Raw genomic sequence first — 19,662 nt, 5'->3', positions numbered from 1 at the left:
AGGAATCATTTCTCTGCTTCCTGGACCAACACAATCCTATTATATTTTCCTTCTGTTTAGAGGATTAAATATACTTTTGCTAAAAATATAAAAAGAATTCTGTTAGAAGATGGCAAACTGAAATGAAAAATAAGATGGGAAAGCTGACTTCAGACTGATAAATGAGAGCCGTGCACCTGCTGAATACCCACAGCCTTCTTACTCCCACTGGGCTGCACACAAGTTCAGGGCTGCCCGTGAGCTGATCAAAGTAAAGTCTCAGGCAGGCCTGACTCAACACCTCACCCGTCTCCTTCGCGCCATGGCTGGAACCATTTGGATACCGTTCAGCCTTTTCTTGCCATCTGCTCTTGTGTTTTCAGAACATAGCGTTTAAAAACCGTTTCTGTATGGAAACATTACAGACAAAACTGGTGAAACCAGAGAAATGCGCTACCTTTGCCCAGGCTTAAGCCTCAGAAAAATGGAAAGAAAAGTCCTGGGCTAGGAAGTTTTTTCTGAGATAAGGAGACGTAAATAATAGATGCTCACAACAGTTTGTAACTGTGAAAAACTGGAAGCAACCTAAATATCTATTGGAAGGAGAATGTATATAATTGTAGTCTATGCACAAATGATATGTTCTACAGCTGTGAAAGTGAATTCACCAAAGCTACACATACTAGCTATCTCTTGGAATAATGCAATACATCGATTTCAAAATAAACTGTAACTCAACTGTCATTAATTCCATACATTTTAGGTTACACGTTTCTATGTTGTCACACTGCATGCCTACAATACTATTTTGTATCCTCTCTGCAGACCCTTAAGTGCTGTATTTTCTGTGCTGGTGACGGCCTTCAGCACCACGCTGAACGGAAGCGGTGACGGTAGGCACTCCCATTTGCCTGATTCTTGGTTTTAAAGAGAATGCTTCCCACATTTCACCATTCAATGGGACGCTCGCTGTAGAACAGCATTTTAGGTGCATTTCTTTAAAGAGCAGGGAGCTGATTTTCAAAATCCAAGCTGGCAGAGCCTCAAAAAATTAAAAATAGAACTACCATATGATTTAGCAATTCTGCTTCTGGGAGTACATCCAAAGGAAACACAAACGCGAACTTGGAAAAGAGATCTGTACCACCATGTTCACAGCAGCATCACCGACTAGAGTCCAGACATGGAAGCATCATAAATGTCCACCGGTGGACGAAGGGATAAAAAGGTGTGATTATATATATACATATAAAGTCAGCCATTAAAAACTGTGAGATAATGTTTGTTGTTTTAAGCAGCTAAATTTTAGGGTAATTCATTATGCGACAATAAGAAACAAATGCATTCTTATTTCAAATTAGATATTTTTATCATCCTCACGTTCATTGCTTATTTAAATTTGTCAGTTCTTTCGTCCCAGTCCATCTTGCAATTCAGAACTTATTTCTGGGATCATTTTACTTCTTTCTGAAGTGTTCCTTAGAAAGTTCCATTACTGAGAGTTTTTTAGTGGCAAACTCTAGATTTTGTTTGTCCAAAAGAGTCTTTAATTCCCTCTAGTTTTGGCATGATAGTTACCTAAAGACAGAAGTCAAGGTTGATTGCTGTTTTTCCTTCTGAGTATACTGATGTTGCTATATTAAAATCTGCTATCACTCTAAATAAAATTTCTTGCTATGTGATTTTTCTTTCTCCTTACACCAATTACTTTTTTTTCCTTTGTTAACTTGTGATTTTATTCCAGTGGGTCTAGTTTTGGTATTCTATTTATGAATCCCACATGGAATTTGTGTGCAGTGAATTTGGTGGTTTAGGTCTTTCATTAATTCTAGAAAATTCCAGTATTTTTCTTCAGAAATTGCATTTTCCCTGTTTTTTCTATTTTGTTTTGTAGCTGAAGCTTGTATCTCTTTATCTCTCTGTGATGCATTTTGAATAATATCACCGCCCTTTTGTCCAGTTCATTAGTTCTCTCTAAGTTAGTGACACACGGCATCTTTGTTGTGACAGGCAGGATTCTCTCTTTTTTTAAGTGGCATTCAGGACCTAGTTCCCTGAGCAGAGACCGAGCCTGCACGGGCATCACAGAATCTTAGCCACTGGTCACCAGGGGGGTCCCTCTCTCTAGGCCATTTTTAAATCTGTGTTCTAACCTAGCCATGAGGCTTTGTATTTCAACAATTAAATATTTTAAGGGCTTCTGTTTGATTCTTTGTCAAATCTTTCAGGTTTTTTTTTTTTTTTTTTTGACGTTCTGTTTTTCCTTTCTCGTGTTTTAGATTCTCTCTTTCACTTCTTTAAACAAATCAGGTGTTCTCCCTTCTACAGTCTGTATTTCACATTTTCCAAATCTAATGTATTCGGGGTAGAATTCTGCGTTTTGTTTTTCTGCTGCCTTTGCCTTATGGTGGTTTATTTCCTTGAGGTCTTAAATCTTGGACTGTAAGCTGAATCTTCAGAAATCGCGTGAAAGTTAAATTGAGAGTAGGTGTTCCTCTGGAGAAAACTGACATTTTCTTCTGCCAACACGTCTCAGGTATTCCCCGGTGAGGCCCACTTTAATGTGATTTCTAGATTTGGGATAGCCTGGATCATGAAGGGACTACACACTTGAGCCTCAAAACTGTGTTGATATCAGGTATGGAGCTCCTGGTTCTCAGAGAAGCGTTATTTCCTCCAGAGGCCGCACAGAGTCCGGTAAGTTCCTTTGTTTCTCATCCACTGTTTATTGGGGCTGTCACTCTCGGCAGGCTTCACGATGGGATCAAGTCCCATTTTGCGCCGCACAGGCCGCAGTGACCAGACGTGCACACAGCTGCTGAAGCCGTGTTCTGGCTCGTGGAGACCAACTCAGGGCCTGAGCCAGACACAACCTCAGTGCCCTCTGCATCCTGCGTTTGTGCTTTCTTTCCATTCTGGCTCCCAGAGATCTCCCGTTCTTTCAGGCAAGCTCAGCTATGTGTATAGAAAGATCTGTGTCACATTTTACCACAGATTTTATAGCAAGACAGTTTTCCATCCTGTGGAGGCTGCAGCGTGCCCGTTCCAGGGTGCGCTGGTCATTTTTTATGGGCTGTCTTGGTCTCTCTCACCAGTGTCCTGATTATGGATGCTTTTGTGTATGGGAGGGATTTCAATGCACAAGGACACTGTAGCAGGGCATTTATTCTCTCCAAAGTCTTCCTGAAAGTTCCATGGCTCTGCCTGAGGGCTTTCTCTGGGTGTGGGAGTGAGTTTGTTCTGTACACAGTCAGGCCAGACGTGCTGGGGAAACAACGTACCCAGGAACCACCATGACACACGGAAGTGGCCAGACTAACACTCCAGTTCCCTCTCCCTTCAGATCTGACCACCCCAGGCACGTCTCTCGGGTCTCCCAGGAGCCCCAGAAGGACTGGGCTTCAGCTGCCCACAGTGGTCACCTGATCGGCTTCCTTTTCTTCCCTGACTCACTTCTTCACTCTCTTTTGGTTCTTCCAAGAATCATTTCTCAAATAAATTTGCACTTGATTCCTTGTGTCACTGGTCATTTCTCAGGAAACCCTATAACTTAAACCTACTCCACTAATTTGTAATGACTGTTGATGACGTATATGGTGCTAAATGTTGTGGACTCAAAGATGACAGCAAAGAAATAGTTTTATCTTCAGAGTCCTTCATATTCAGGCCTCCTGCTTTCTTGCCCTTTTGTAATAGAAATACACATTTTAGTGATGACTGTAGGTGGCAAGAAACAGTTCAACAGATTTGGGCCAAAATCTACCTAGCAATGTCAGGTGTTGGGGTGCTGACGGAAATAGCATGACCTGGACATGCTTGAACACTCGGTTCCTGGGCTAGCAAGGACACTCTGAATTGAGTAGGTGGATTCCTTACTTTGGGGGCTTCGCATTAGTGGTAAAGGATCCGCCTGCCAATGCAGGAGACGCAAGAAACATGGGTTTAATCCCTGGGTTGGGAAGATCCCCTAGAGGAGGAAATGACAACCCACTTCCATATTCTTGCCTGGGAAATCCCACAGACAGATGAGCCTGGCGGGCTACAGTCCATAGAGTCACGAAAGAGTCGGACATGCCTGAGCACACACACACACACACACACACACACACACACCTAAGTTACGTATTTGTAATTCTTGGGGATTCACGTGGTGATATCACTTTGATACAGAGGATAGAGATGGTAAAACTGAACAGTAAGATGCTTTTTTTTTGAGATGTTCTGCATCCAGGAAGGGAAAGCCTTCAGGACGAGGCATCTAAAAAAAAAGGTGTGACCAGACTAACATCTCCTCTCTCTACAGCAGAGGCTGTAAATTGCTAGAGCCTGATTTACCCCAAGCTCTCAGAGCTGTGTCGCTGCCCTTCACGAGGTTAAGGAACACCTAGGCCAGCTGCCATGTTCATAAATCAGGAGGCGGTGCTTCTCAATTAGGAGCTTTTCTTTCGAAAAAGGAGAAGGTTGGGTGTCTTAGGTCTCCAAATCCCTCCTGGAGATCAAATGGAGCGGAACAGTAGTTTCCTCCTTGAGATGAGATGACCTCTAGTCCTTGCAACTTTTAATGTGTGTTACAACTGACCCCCTTCCTTCACAACTTGCCTTTTCCATGAAGGTGTTTGAGCATCTGACTCGGGCTCTGGAGCGGGTGAGAGGTAAGGCAATGACGAGTCAGGCAGGAAGGGAACAGTGGTCTCTGCTCTCCGGCTTCTCCGTCACTGCCTTCCTGAAGGTCTGCTCCCCCAGGAAGGCGGCGTCCCTGAGACCCTGGGAATCAGCAGCATTTGCACAGGCGCCTCCTGCTCCTTGTTTTGGCGACTGGCTCTAAAACCTCAGACACGATTGGACACGATACTTGCTGTTCAGCCGCTGCTTCAAATAAACCAAGAGCCACTGGCAATGCTCTGTCCTCCTCCGGGATTTTTTTTTTTTTGAAATGTGCATATTCACTGACACAAGAATTGCTCTTTCGTTTAGTTAAAACCGAAGCTAAGTGTGAGGCAGAAAAGCTGTGCTCCCCGGGAGAGGATCTCCCTGCCCATTCTCCATCCGGCTTGGATTCCAGCGGCTCCGTGCCGGCCAGACTGGAGTATCGATGCCAGACAACCAGGCCTCCAGTGCTGTGCTTCCAGAATAGGCACCATCCAGGCTCTAGACCTGAGCCTGCCGATCCCGGGGGATGCAGGTGGGACTTGGGCATCGTCCTTGATGCCAGAAGCTGGCTGCTCTCAGCAAGCTTTTGTACACATGGAGAAGGGACCAGAAGAAGCCGGCTGCTGGCATCAAGCTGTGGGCTTTGGGGTCCGAGTCACCTGTCCCATTTCCATCATTGTTCTCTGTGACGGTCATCTGCTTCCTAAGTACTGCTAGAACCCTCAACGGGGCTCATACCACAGGAGAAGGCAGCTTTCCTCCTAAACAAGCATCGCCTTCACTGTTCTCTGGAACCATGTCACTTCTATGTACAGTTGGCAGTGATAGAACTTTTATGGAACTAAATGGTCCTCTCAGTATTGTAAATGAGCCCCCTCAAGTCTTGCAGACACAGAGGGTCTTGTTTTGCCAGGGCCTGGCAGGAAGGGATGTGGGCACATGGCTTTCAGAGAAGGCCTGCCTAGAAAGAGGATCGGGGGTGTGAGTAGGAAGGAGAGGGTCTGGTCGCAGTGTAGGTGCCATCCTTGATCTGAGATCGGGTGCGTTTCACACCCTGGTGTTCACGGAGGAGACAGGAGGCAGGGCTGCCCAGGAGGGTTCAGGGGCGGAGCAGCGGCCACGCCACGGAGGAGACAGGAGGCAGGGCTGCCCAGGAGGGTTCGGGGGCGGAGCGGCGGCCACGCCACGGAGGAGACAGGAGGCAGGGCTGCCCAGGAGGGTTCGGGGGCGGAGCGGCCGCCACGCTGCTCCGTGGCTTGTGGTCAGAACACGCTACTTCCCTGGCTCCAAGTTTCCTCTTCTGGACGAGGAGACGCTTGGAATGAAGCCCTGGGGTTCTGTCTGGCCAGAACATTTCCAAGTTCTGTAAGAGGTCCCCTGTCTGCCCCGTGCCTGCTGGGTGTGGGCGTGGGGGTGGAAGGATGCTGACCCCTCCCCATATGCCTGCAGAGCACCAGGTTATGGAGAAATAGGTCATCATGGACAGACCCTGGCTGCCAGGCTCCTTTCAAGGCCAAGTAACATCCAGGACCACAGTAGACGGCCACAAGGCCCCGGTCAGGGACGGATGCCTGAGCCCCACAGAGCGTGAGGCCGAACCCGGCAGCTGCTCTAGGAACCCCGCCCAGGCTGGAGCGTGCCTCCTTCCACTCCGCCTGCAGCTTCACAGCCTCTGCAGACCGCAGTCGGAGAGACCAAGTCCTCTGTGCTGGCCTTGGAGCTGAAAAAGACTGCGAGCCGATGCCGGGGGTGGGCAGCTGTAATGCCTTCTCTGACCGGGAGGGGGCAGGTGGGAGGGGGCCGCCAGGGACTTGCTCCCTTCTGCGGACTCGGGTGCCACCAGGCAGATTCTGGGACCAGGAAGAAAGGCAGTGCCCACCGTGTGGGGCTCCTGAAGACGTCACCTCCGGGGATTCTGCCTTTCAGAGTCACTTCTCAGGCCTGTCTGGGTGCGGCAGCCTGAGCACAGACGAGAAGGAAGTTGCGTCACATCACAAACACTGGATGGGCATGAAGACTTGTTCTTAGTTCTTTGGGGATCCAGAACGTTTCCACCAGTTTGGATAGGCTAGAGAGAACCACGGGATTTGTTTCTATCTTTGTAAGTAGGTAGGAGTGAAGACAAAGCATCGTGAATAAGCCAGGAAAAAAAACATATGTGTGTGTGTGTGTATATATATAAAATGTGTATAAATATATATATATGAACACAAGGGCTTGGAAAAAATTGAAACAGAAGGATTGATCAGCTCAAGTGGTCTTATGTAAAAATTGGACTGAAAGCTGGACGAGAGTCAAACCAGCATCAGCAAACACAAAGTAAAAAGATAACCCAGTGCTATGTTCTAAGAGAATAAGTTTGCTAAATATGTTAAGGTGAGCCTCAGCTGTGCAGAAGATAAAATCTGTTGTGGCTGCTAAATGACCCCCTCACTGTGTTTCTGACATTAGGTGGTGGGTGTATGTTTCCAGCAACGCTGACAGGCCAGGTTGATGCATAATGATGGTTCGGTGGCTTCACAATGACCCAGAGAAACACGCATCAGTGGCCGGAGAAGCAGCAGGACATAGGGAGCCCTGAGACAGGAAGGGGCTGAAAGGTCTTCAGGATGTAATAGGTCAAGTTCAAGTGCAGAGATGTCAACTTGCTGGCCGACCAGGCCCAGGATCGATTGATTGGTAACTTAAAACCTTTGTTCTGGCTAGTCTGAGTGACAGGCTTTATGTTTGGTCTGGAACATACCCTTGGAAAATACTGACCTAGTTATTGCTATAATTGGGCTTTCCTCGTGGCTCAGATGGTAAAGAATCTACCTGCAATGCGGGAGACCTGGGTTCGATCTCTGGGTCGGGAAGATCCCCTGGAGAAAGGATTGGCTACCCACTCCAGTATTCAAGCCTGGAGAATTCCATGGATGGGGAGCCTGGCGGGCTTACAGTCCGTGGGGTCGCAAAGAGTTGGACGTAACTGAGTGACCAACACTTCCACACTTCCGTTGCTGTAGCTCCAAAAAAGGTAAGAATACAAGGAAGGATAAATATCGGTGTAGAGATGATTAAGTAAAATCCACAGTAGAGATGCTTGGATGGCATCACGGACTCAATAGACATGAGTCTGAGGAAGCTCCGGGAGATGGTGAGGGACAGGGAAGTTGGGTGTGCTGCAGTCCATGGGGTTGCAAAGAGTTGGACGTGACCGAGCGACTGAACAACCAATATCTTGACACTAGTTTAAGAAAAGGGTCCTAGTAAGTGAACAGTCACTGTGATAACCTGCGCTTACTTTGTATGATTTTAAAGATTTTAAAGCATTTAAGCAAATTGGTTGTATTTGTTCACCTGCTTAAGACAATTCTACTAGTAAGTTTGCGACCCATGGATGTATGCCTGTGATAAAACCAATTTTTTAAATTTACAAAGCTTTGGTTACGCAAATAGAGTTTAATTGTTTAAAGGGATATTTTAATAGAACACGGTGGCGGTTTAGTTGCTACAACTGTGTGGAACTCGTGACCTCAAGCACTGTGGCCAGGCTCCTCTGTCCATGGAATTCTCCAGGCAAGAATACTGCAGTGGGTTGCCATTTCCTTCTCTAGGGGATCTTCCTGACCCAGGGATCAAACCCTCATCTCTTTCACTGCAGGCGGATTCTTTATTGACTGAACCACCAGGAAAACCTCTTAATAGAATTGGACACTAAAACACAGAGAAGACCCCCAAATAGAAAGGCCGCAGCTATGGGAAAGGATGCTAAGGGTGAACAGCTGAAGGGAGCCCTGATCGTGCTCCTCTGGATTTCTCCTGGGGCTCACGCAGCACCCACCCAGCCAGAGGAGAGATGCCAGGCCGCACTCAGGGGAGCCTGCTGCCCTCACTGTGCTCACAGCAGCCAGGGTGAACCCCAACTGACTTCACTGTGGCCCCGGCAGCAGGGTGAACCCCCCACTGACCTCACTGTGCTCCCGGGAGCAGGGTTAACCCCCCACTGGAGGCTTGGATTTCTCTTGAGAAACCTGTATGCAGGTCAGGAAGCAATAGTTAGAACTGGACATGGAACAACAGACTGGTTCCAAATAGGAAAAGGAGTACGTCAAGGCTGTATATTGTCACCCTGCTTATTTAACTTCTATGCAGAGTACATCATGAGAAATGCTGGGCTGGAAGAAGCACAAGCTGGAATCAAGATTGCTGGGAGAAATACCAATAACCTCAGATATGCAGATGACACCACCCTTATGGCAGAAAGTGAAGAGGAACTAAAAAGCCTCTTGATGAAAGTGAAAGAGGACAGTGAAAAAGTTGGCTTAAAGCTCAACATTCAGAAAACTAAGATCATGGCATCTGGTCCCATCACTTCATGGGAAATAGATGGGGAAACAGTGGAAACAGTGTCAGACTTTAGTTTTTGGGGCTCCAAAATCACTGCAGACGGTGATTGCAGCCATGAAATTAAAAGATGCTTACTCCTTGGAAGGAAAGTTATGACCAGCCTAGATAGCATATTGAAAAGCAGAGACATTACTTTGCCAACAAAGGTCTGTCTAGTCAAGGCTATGGTTTTTCCAGTGGTCATGTATGGATGTGAGAATTGGACTGTGAAGAAAGCTGAGCGCCGAAGAATTGATGCTTTTGAACTGTGGTGTTGGAGAAGACTCTTGAGAGTCCCTTGGACTGCAAAGAGATCCAACTAGTCCATTCTAAAGGAGGTCAGTCCTGGGTGCTCATTGGAAGGACTGATGCTAAAGCTGAAACTCCAGTACTTTGGCCACCTCATGCAAAGAGCTGACTCATTGGAAAAGACTCTGATGCTGGGAGGGATTGGGGGCAGGAGAAGAAAGGGATGACAGAGGATGAGATGGCTGGATGGCATCACCAACTCGATGGACATGAGTTTGAGTGAACTCCGGGAGTTGGTGATGGACAGGGAGGCCTGGCGTGCTGCGATTCATGGGGTCGCAAAGAATCGAACACGACTTGAGCGATTGAACTGAGCTGAACTGAGGCTTGGAAGCAGTGCCTTATGGGCCCCAGATCTTTTTCTTCCTCTTCCCGGCCATTGGCTGGTTACTGCCCTCCACCCCTTTCTGTTCCGGAGGCAGAGAGGCTCTGCGGGGGAAACTGGCGCAGACTCTCAAGAAGGCGCGGAGGCACAGCTCAGCCTTGTTGGGTCCCTCGCAAGGAGGTGGGTTCCTTCACAGTGCCAGCTTGCCCTTTGCCTGCTGCACAGGAATGCCCCCCCCCGCCGGCTGCACCCAGATCCCAGATGGACACGCTTGGTCCCTGAAGGACCGCAGAGGGCTCCCGAGATGCTCACTCGGCTACTCTACATCCTAGAGGGAAGTCCTGGAGCATCACATGGCTTCCCAGAAAAGGAACCAAGCCAGATGGCACACAGTTCCTGGGCGGGTGGCCCTTTTCTTTCAGTTAACCTCCTCTCCTGAACCGTTGTTTGAGGTTGAGGTTTGGAGGGGAGCACCTGTTCCCCACCTGTATACACGTCTCTTACTTTTTCTGACCCTCCTCTTTGTCTGGTTGATGTCAAGGAATATTAACTGACAACACTAGGATCTACACTCAAGGCTGTTGTCAGAAAATACAACTGCTCTCCAACTCTTACCAAAAACCCCATCACAGCAGTAACAGCAGCAATGGCCACAATGACATTCACGGATGCAGTGAGTCCTGGACCACGTGTAACTCACTCATTCCTATGGGCACCCAACTTCCCCTTGAGCAACTCAGACCTGCAAGGGCCACACTCAGAGAAGCTTCCACTGCAGCCCTTTGCAAAATCATCTCCAGTTGCATTTTGGTGACGAGCCCTTGGTCCACGCTGAGGGCACCAGGCATGAGTCACTGTGGCTTTGCCTGTGGAAATGCTGTCCAGGGTAACATCTATGATACAGAGAAGTTCCTCACGGCTTATCCCAGGGTCAGGAAAAGCTGGACATCTCCTTAAAAACTGGTTTGATTTTGTAAATGGTGTAACGTTAGTTGCTCAGTCATGTCCAGCTCCTTGCAACCCCATGGATGTAGCCTTCCAGATTCCTCTGTCCATGGGATTTCTCAGGCAAGAATACTGGAGTGGGTTGTCATTCCATTCTCCTGGGGATCTTTCTGACCTAGGGACTGAACCCAGGTCTCCCATATTGCAGGCAGATTCTTGACTGTCTGAGCCACCAGGGAAGTCCCAACTTCTAGGAAGCTTGTGGTCAAATATACCCCTAGTGACTGTGAAGTATCTCACAAGTCATCAGCAGCAAAGACTTACTGAGCGCTTAGTATATGCTCATCACATTTCACCTGATTCTCACACGGCCCTGAGATGCTGCTAAGATTCTTATCCCTAGTGCAGTGGGCTGGAGAATGGTTCCCAAAGATATCCATGTCTCCATCCCCAGGATCTGTGAGTCTTCCCTCAGGTAGCACAGAGGACTGTGCAGAACTGACTGTGCTAAGGATCCTGAGACTGTGAGATCGTCCTAATCTCAGGGGGCCTCCCAAGAGGGAGGCCGAGGGAGACAGGACACGGAAGAAGGAAGGGATGTGACCGTGGACGCCAGACGCTGTGCTGCTGGCTTTGGAAATGCAGGAAGGGGCTGTGAACCAGGGATGCAGACGCTGGAAGAGGCGAGGACAGTCTCCTTCCCTGGGGAGTTCGAGGGAGGGTCCTCTTGGACCCAGCAAAACTGACTTTGGACTCCTGGCCTCCAAAACTCTCAGGATTTAAGAATTCTTTAAAGCCGCTAAGTGTCAAGTGGTACCTTGTTACCGCCACCGCAAGAAACTCACATACCCTCTTGACTATCTCCGGAGAGGAAGCAGGATTGCCCAGGGGCTGGAGTGAGGTTTGCGGACTCCAGACCCCAAGCTCTTAGGCCTCACGCGGCCTCCCCTGTTGTAAGTTTCCCGACCTCCCTGCCCCCACGTGCTGGCTTCGTTATTCCCCTCCCGGCTCTGTTCCCCCAATCTCTGGTTCATCTTCTCATCACCTGCACTCTCGTGATCCACCTCCCGTCTTTATGTGACAGAAGCAGAAATAACCTCACTGGTGGACGTTTGGGCAGGTATGCGAGGGGGGGCCCTAGGTTTTTTCTAGCCCTGGAAACTGCCCTAGGATTTAACAGAAGAAAGGCCCCCCGACTGCTTTAATTCCCCCTTTTGCTTTTGTAAAGACTGTCACCCTCTTCTCTGCGGCAGCACCAGCATTTGGACGGAGCAGGACTTCTGCTTTTTCAGACACTTCTGCTCACTTCCTGGTCTAAGGCCAGCGCCCAGTAACTGCTTGTGAAGTTCCTTCTTTCACCTTGAGGATTTTTATATTGTTCAGAACAGTTTTTAGCCTATGATCTCCCCTTCCCACTGAGATTATAAAACGAGCAGAGAAGGGGGAAAGGAAGCGCTAAACCCGGAAGACAGCGAATCCTTGATTGCTGCTTCTTCCACATCCGTGGACGATCGTGATGTGAACACACCTGTACAGGGATTCCAGGAGCCTGCTGTGCCCAAAGACATCTAAAGCCCAGGCCTGGATGCAGCATCACAGCACAGTCTTTACAGGCCTCACTGGTGGGATACCTTGAGAGTCTGTCCTGCAGCGAATGCAGTAGCTGAGGGGGCTTCTCCATCGGGGAGGGGTGCAGCCATTCGGTCCCCCACAGCTCGATAGCTGGCAAGATAGGAGGGAGACCCATCTCTGGGGGAGCTCCCAGGACACCACTTTCCTCTCTGCTGACCCCGGTGTACATCAAAGTCTCCCTCTGACATTAAGGATGTTGAAATGATGCTAATGTAGGCTCCCAGAAATTCCTTCCTGGATTATTGGTTTTTTTTTTTTTCTTTTGCTGCACCATGCATCATAGAGGATCTTAGCTCCCAGACCAGGGATTGAACCTATGCCCTCTGTGTGGAGTCCTGTCCCAAGGTCACAGGACAAACATCTCTGGAACTGACTGAACCCATAGCAACTGCTGCCGTGAGCCTCCGGCCAGTGGCCAGTTCCCTGACTCCATATTAGGTAAAATTTCTACCCTGTTAGCCACCCTCTCCCATCTTAACCCACCACCTAATGCCACCCTTTCCAGTAGGAATTTTTTCTGTTTTGAGGCTATAAACATTGGCTACTAGCCCTTGAAAGGGTTGGCTCTCCCTGGAGCCAGCCCGCTGTTCTAAGAGCGTCTCCCACTCTAATAAACTTTATTCTCCTTTCATCCTGCCTGGAGATTCTTTTCCAACCCCCACACAGGTCATGACGTGTTGGTGATCATGACACATATCTGTATCTGTCCTAGAAAGAGACTTGTTACACGGTGTAGGCTCGTGTGATGATGGAACCTGAGATGTTCAGAGTCTGCCATCTGTGAGCCGGAGCCCCAGGAAGGCCGGTGGTGTGGCCTGAAGGCCTGAGACCCAGGGTGGGGACACTGCAGGTGGGAGATGGGCACCCCAGCCTCACAGTCAGGCAGAGAGTGAGTACTCCCTGCCCCCGCCTTTGTGCGGGCGTCAGGCCTCACAGGTTGGGAGCTGCCCGCCCGCACCGGGAGGACCATCTGCTTTACTCAGTCCACCGCACCAGCGCTCATCTCCTCTGGAAACCTCTCAGAGACACCCCGGACATGATGTTTAACCAGCCATCGGAGCATCCCGGGCCCTGGTTGCACTGACACATTCAAGTCACCCATCACTCCTGGGCTCTGCTCGCCCTTCCCGCCTCATCGCTCACCCTTCCCCGTGTCCCAGCCCTTCCCCAGCCCCTGAGGCTAAACCTGCTCCCCAGCCTTCACTCACATGGTCCTCGGCCTAAATGCTCCTTCCCGCTCCCACCCCTATGCCATTTGCCTTCTGACAACATTCTAGACGCCAGTTGATTCAGAGTGGCCTGGAATCAATGCATTGTAACTCCACAGATATTTGCTTAATGCCTGTCCTGTGCCCCTGGAGGGCGTCACTCTGCCGCTGCCACCTGGTGGCGTCAGAAAAGTTATCTGACGTCACTCACCCTCAGTTTGTTGCTGTTTCACTGCTCATCATGTCTGATGCAAGGTTTCATCCCTGGTTCCGGGAGATCCCCTGGAGAAGGGCATGGCAACCCACTCCAGTATTCTCAGGCTTCCCTGGTGGCTCAGATGGTAAAGAATCTGCCCACAATGCGGGAGACCTGGGTTCGATCCCTGGGTTGGAAGATCCCCTGGAGGAGGGCATGGCAACCCACTCCAGTATTCTTGCCTGGAGAATCCCATGGACAGAGGAGCCTGGCGGGCTACAGTCCATGGGGTGGCAAAGAGTCAGACATGACTGAAGTGACTTAGCATGCACCCTCAGTTTACACATCTGTAAATAAAAATAACGCTTAGAAAGTACTTAGTGTGACGCCTAACACATGTGCCCTTTATGAACATGAGATGCTGTAATCACTGTTCTCATCATCCCACATGGTTGAACTCAAGCTTGAGGACAGGTTCCCTGGTGGCTTAGACTCAGCCTCACCCTCTCCAGCCATCTTCGCATCCCTGCCGTCTCCAGTCCAGCCCTTCCCACGAGGCGTTCACCCTGTTGCTTGGCCCCTCCTCCCGCTGCTCTTGGACTAGAACTGTGTCTCCCTCATTTCTTCCACTGAGTGCTTAGAGCAAGGCTGTGACCAGCACTCATTGACTCCACAGAGCAGCCGCCTCTTCAGAGGGAGGGGTTCTGCCCAGGCTGCAGCGACATGATCTGTTTCCCTGGAGCATCTGCTCCTGGCAGCGGCAGGAGAGGTGGTTGCCAGGCTTGGACACAGGCTGCAGGCTGGTCTGAGGGGTGGACCAGCCATGGCAACCATTTGTGGGAGGGTGAACTGGAAAAACAAATCCTGAGCGGTGCATTCATCTCAAGCTTTGCTTCTCATCCTGCCCTGAAGATGAACAGATGCCAGCAGAAAGCATCCCATCCCCAAGGGAAGAGCAAGAGGAAGGCGATGAACACTTCCAGCACCCAGTCTTTCCTTCTCTTCTACATTAAACAAAATTTGTGCGTGTGTGTGTGTGTGTGTATTTCAATCTTCGATGTTCCCTCTTTTTAAGAGTCAAGTCTGGACATCTGTGAGGCACTCCTTGGGTGCCAGTCGTAGGGCCCAGCTTCTGCTCAGTGTAACATTGATGACCCTCGTTGGCATATTGTGGGGCCGGCTTGGGTACTTAAAGGGCATCTGCTTTCCACTGCCTACAGTCTGAGCAGCATTTTGCCCCCTGTCTACCGCCAAGATGTTATGTTTCACAAGGTCATGACTTCGTGAGCCAGTCCCTCTCATCTTCATTCAACAATGCAATCCTGAGACTGGGCTCATTTCTCCCCACTCAGGCGCCTTTATGAACTGAACGTGTGTATCTGTGCTCAGCCACCCAGTCCTGTCTGGTTCCTTGCGACCCCATGGACTGCAGCCTGCCCTGCTCCCCTGTCCGTGGGATTTCCCAGGCAAGACTCCTGGAGTGGGTTGCCACTTGTTCCTCCAGGGGATCTTCCTGGATGGGTGGGCCTTAATCCGCTATTACTGATGTCCTCATGAGAATGGACACAGACACACGAGGGACATGTGGGCACAGAACAAAGAGCAGGTGAAGACAGGAGGAGGAGGAGGCCACCTGCAAGCCCAGGAGCAACGAGTCCTGCTGGCACCTTGGTCTTGCAAGACTTGCAGCCTCTACTGTTGAAGCCCCTCGGCCCGTGGTGTTTTGATGGCCCCAGAAAACAAACATACCCTCCAAAGACTCGGCTCAGACCCTGATCACGGCAGCTCCCTGCCCTCTATTCACTAGGCTGCGTGCTGGTTGCTGTCTACGCTTGACCGGTGGGGTAACAGCCTTGGCTCATCCCTCTTATCATGTCCAGAGCTAGAGAAAACCGTGGCATTGGCAGCAGCCGGATAAGTGTTTGTTGAATGAATAAATGACGTTGCTGCTGTGAGAGGAGTTCTGGCAGCATCATCAGAAGGACAGGAGTCTTCTCCTTTGTCATAAACCATCTTTTCACTCGACTCACAAACAACGTAACCTGGAGAGGAGCCCCGGGTGAGCAGTTGGGGGAGGTCATGGAAGCTTCATCACGATGGCATCACCGACTCGGTAGACATGAGTTTGAGCAAGCTCCGGGAGTTCATGATGGACAGGAAAGCCTGGTGTGCTTCTTTCCACAGGGTTGCAGAGTTGGACACGACTGAGCGACTGAACTGAACTGATGGAAGCTTCTCTTCCTGATCCTGAACTGGTAAGGTTTCATGACTTGGTAGACTCACCGGTCAGTCTGCTCTTTTTCAGGCTCTGTGAGGTTAGTGATTGTATGCGTGGTAGCCCACTAGGACCCTCTGTCCATGGAATTCTCCAGGCAAGAATACTGGAGTGGGTAGCCACCTCTCTTCTCTGATCCAGGGATCGAACCCAGGTCTTCCGCATTGCAGGCAGATCTTCCTCTCCCTTCTGATCTAGAGAGTCACTGTGCTTTTCCGGCCCTCTGGTCGTGCTCTCCAGGTCTCTCCCGCCAGACAGCTTCTCTGCCCAGGGCTTCCTGTGCTCCACACCTACCCATTAATCCGCTGTCTCCCTGCCCTTCCCCCACCCCCATAAAGCGCTTGAGCATCTCACACGTGTGGGCCTTGCCTTCCCGGTAAACAGAAACCGACGTTCAGAAAGCACTTACCGCAGCTCTGGTAGAGCACTTGCAGATTCCCGTTCCTGCAGGCCGTGTGCGTGGGCCAGGCCTCCCCGCCAGCTCTCCGGGGAGACAGCAGAGTCCAGATGAGGAGGGCAGCTGCGAACCCTTTCATGGCGCGGAGACCCTGTGTGTGACCTGCACAATAACAGGGCCCAATAAACAGTGTCGTCCATGTGCTTCCTCCCCCTTATCAAGCAGTGACATGATCAGTTTCACTTCTCCTATTTTATGCTCCTGGGGAACCACTGTGAGAAGCAAAAGGCCGTTGGTGGTAATTTAGTCTCTAAGCGGTGTCCAACTCATTGCGACCCCAGGGATTTGGATAACCCACCAGGCTCCTCTATCCATGGGATTCTCCAGGCAAGAATACTGGAGTGGGTTGCCATTTCCTTCTCCAGGGGATCCTCCCCACCCAGGGATCGAACCTCAGTCTCCTGCATTGCAGGCAGTGTTCAGATTCTTTACTGAGCCACCAGGGAAGTCCAAAGGCAGCTAGCAGGGGCCTTTGAATGCAGTTCCCTGAACCTTTGGAGCTTGAATCAACAGGCGAGGCTAGTCTAGGTCTGGGGTGGGGGATGTTTGACTTTCTGTTCTCAAAGAGAAGGGGCAGCAAGTAACACGTGACCTTTTGGCTGGGCCCGCAAACAGCCTTCCTTGTAACTCCGCCCCCTTGAAGCCCCGCCCTCCTTGTAGCCCCGCCCTCCACACAGCTCTCCCTTTGTTATAAGCGGCCCCTCTTTGCAGCCTTGCCCACATATAGACCCACCCTCCCTGGAACCCCGCCCCCAGGTAGAGCAGTGAACTCAGGAGAGCGAAACCACAGGCCTCTACGTGTTTTCCATCACTGGCATACTGTCCCAAGGGGGCTCTGATGTGGGTTATGAACTGGGGGTCTGGCCTTTGGGGGGGCTGCAGAAGGACCTCTGAGGTCTGGAATGAGGCTCTTACCCTGTTGGCACTTCGCTCTGGCTTCCACTCCAGGATTCAGACTTCAGCTGGGGGAGCAGGGCTGTGTCCTTGGGGGCAGCTGCTGTGGTCTCTGGAGAGGAGATGCAGGCAAGAGCCCTGAGAAGTGAGCTGGGTTCTGTTCCTGGGCTCAGCTTAGTGGGAAGGACGGGGAGGGGTGGAGAAGTCAGGGCTTCCCTAGGAAGCCTGGAGCCTGATGGTTCGGGTCAGCGGCAGGGTTACTGATGTCACCTCCCTCTTCTTATTCAAAGCCAAGAGTCTCTCTCCCTGTTCCCCATCCTCCATCATCCTGAATTGTGACAGCGAAGCTTCTCACCCCTGGTCCCCAGCCCAACCCCAGCTCCTCCTTAGCTTAAGGGAACCAGAGTCAGGGCTGGGGCCAGCAGATTTTAGAAGCTGCAGAGAACACTATTTCCCCTGGGAGGAAAAGCATTTCTCTGAGTACATTGAGTAAATTGACTATTTCTGCTGATGGCTTAAATAAGAATTAAAGTAACTTCAAAACTTTTTTTCGCAGTAAGTGGAACTTAATTACCAGTGAAATAAGTTGACTTAATTGAAGGATACTTTGGATTTCTTGGGAGATGAAAGGGTGTGGTCATTTGGGGACTGGTTTTTTTGCTTGTTAGTTTTTTAGGTTCACTGATGTTGGTTTTCAACAGAGATGCTCAAAGTAGGACTCCTGGACCGCAGCATCAACTCGCACCAAGAGCTTGTTAGAAATGTAAAGTTTTCCACCGCTGCAGGCTGAGAGCCCGCGGAGTCGGAAACTCCTGGGCGGGCCGGCACTGTGTCTTAATAAGCCCATCAGGGGGGTCTGACACCTGTTCAAATTGAAGAACCACTGGCTTTTTGTGAAACCCAAGGGGAAATCTGAGCCCCAGAGGAGAGGAGAGGGGGGTAAACTTCTATGAGAAGAGACGAGGTCGCTCTGCAGGGTCCGAGTGGGCAGGAGGGCGTCGCTCTGTGAACAGAGTTGAGGTGAGAGCGCAAGGCCCTGAGAGAGCTGTGGGCCCTGGGAGCCCGCGATCAGCAGTGACTCCAGGTCAGGGACGTGGAGCCTTTCTCTAGGGACCTCTGAGGGCTCCTCGTTGAGACGGCTCTGAACAGCCAGGGTAAAGAGCAGCTGAGGCCACGCCCCTCCACCCCTGGGAGCAGCCCCACCCACCAGGTGGAGGACCAGGAGAGGCGGGCAGGAGAGATGCCCCAAGAGCAGCCCAAGAGCAGCCCCAAGAGGGTTACAGACTTTTGTAAATCAAAGGACCTTGCCGTGAAAAAAGTCATCGTTCAGAGGCTGTTTTGACATCTAGGGGCTTTCCAGGTGGCGCAGTGGTAGAGAATCGGCCTGCCAACACAGGAAACACAGATTCAATCCCTGGAGAAGGAAGATCCCCTGGAGAAGGAAATGGCAACCTGCTCCAATATTCTTGCCTGAGGAGCCTGATGGGCTACCGTCCATGGGGTTGCAAAGAGTTGGACACGACTGAGTGACCAAGCGCACGCCTTGGCATCTAGAAATATTCAGTATGGACTATTGAGAGGCTCTGGAGGTGCGGTGGGTCTGGAGCAGCGGTTCTTGGACTTATGAGGGGGTCGGCCTCACTTGGAGGGCTCCTTCACACCGAGTTCCCAGTCCTAGAGTTCTGCGGTGGGGCTGAGGGCTTGCGTTTCTAACAAGTTCCCAGGGGAGGTCATGGTTGCTGGTCTGGGGGCCACAGTGTGAGAAGCTCTGCTCTAGGCCAGAGGACTTGATCTGTTGCAGAGTGTACGATTTGTTTAAAAACTCATCTAAGTTCCTAATAAAATGTTCTGTGCTAAATGACAGGCAATACTTTGTATAAAACGTAGCACATCTGTAAAAAGATGAGAAGTAGCCAGCCACTTGCTCTAAGGAGTCCTGCTTCCCGAGAACTAGGACTTGCCTGAAATCATCAGCTGTGGCTTGCCTGGTCCAGTCAAAGCAGAGTGTGTTGAGTCCTTTAACCAGAAGCTTCATGAAGGCAGCCAAAGAATTCACTGAGAAGGTCCTGCTCCTCAGTATATTAAAATAATTATATATTAATTATCGGAGAGGGCGATGGCACCCCACTCCAGTACTCTTGCCTGGAAAATCCCATGGAAGGAGGAGCCTGGTAGGCTGCAGCCCATGGGGTTGCGAAGAGTCAGACACGACTGAGCGACTTCACTTTCACTTTTCAGTTTCATGCATTGGAGAAGGAAATGGCAACCCACTCCAGTGTTCTTGCCTGGAGAATCCCAGGGATGGGGGGAGCCTCGTGGGCTGCCATCTCTGGGGTCGCGCAGAGTCAGACACGACTGAAGCGACTTAGCAGCAGCATATATTAATTATAAAATAAAATTAGAGTCAGTTTGTATCCTTATTTG

At 50.3% G+C, this 19,662-nt stretch overlaps 1 protein-coding gene across 3 annotated transcripts in view; it reads right to left on the bottom strand.

The window, feature by feature from the left end:
- LY86 (lymphocyte antigen 86) overlaps positions 1-17,530 on the bottom strand; it is a 43,311-nt gene extending 25,781 nt beyond the window's left edge. Inside the window, exons 1-2 of one of the 3 annotated variants that reach the window (XM_070360699.1) lie at positions 17,260-17,530; positions 16,297-16,446 (exon numbers count right to left, since the gene is read on the bottom strand). In XM_070360699.1, the coding sequence (XP_070216800.1) occupies positions 16,297-16,423 (127 nt within the window). In that variant the 5' untranslated portion in view covers positions 16,424-16,446; positions 17,260-17,530. Of the gene's footprint in view, positions 1-16,296; positions 16,506-16,736; positions 16,840-17,259 lie in introns of those variants that run through there. The other 2 variants (XM_005891152.3, XM_070360698.1) reach the window with 2 other exon arrangements.
- Positions 17,531-19,662: the final 2,132 nt, after the last annotated feature.

Source organism: Bos mutus, chromosome 23 (assembly GCF_027580195.1).
Source record: "Bos mutus isolate GX-2022 chromosome 23, NWIPB_WYAK_1.1, whole genome shotgun sequence".
NCBI lineage: Eukaryota > Metazoa > Chordata > Mammalia > Artiodactyla > Bovidae > Bos > Bos mutus.
This window is presented reverse-complemented; position numbering and strand designations above follow the sequence as displayed.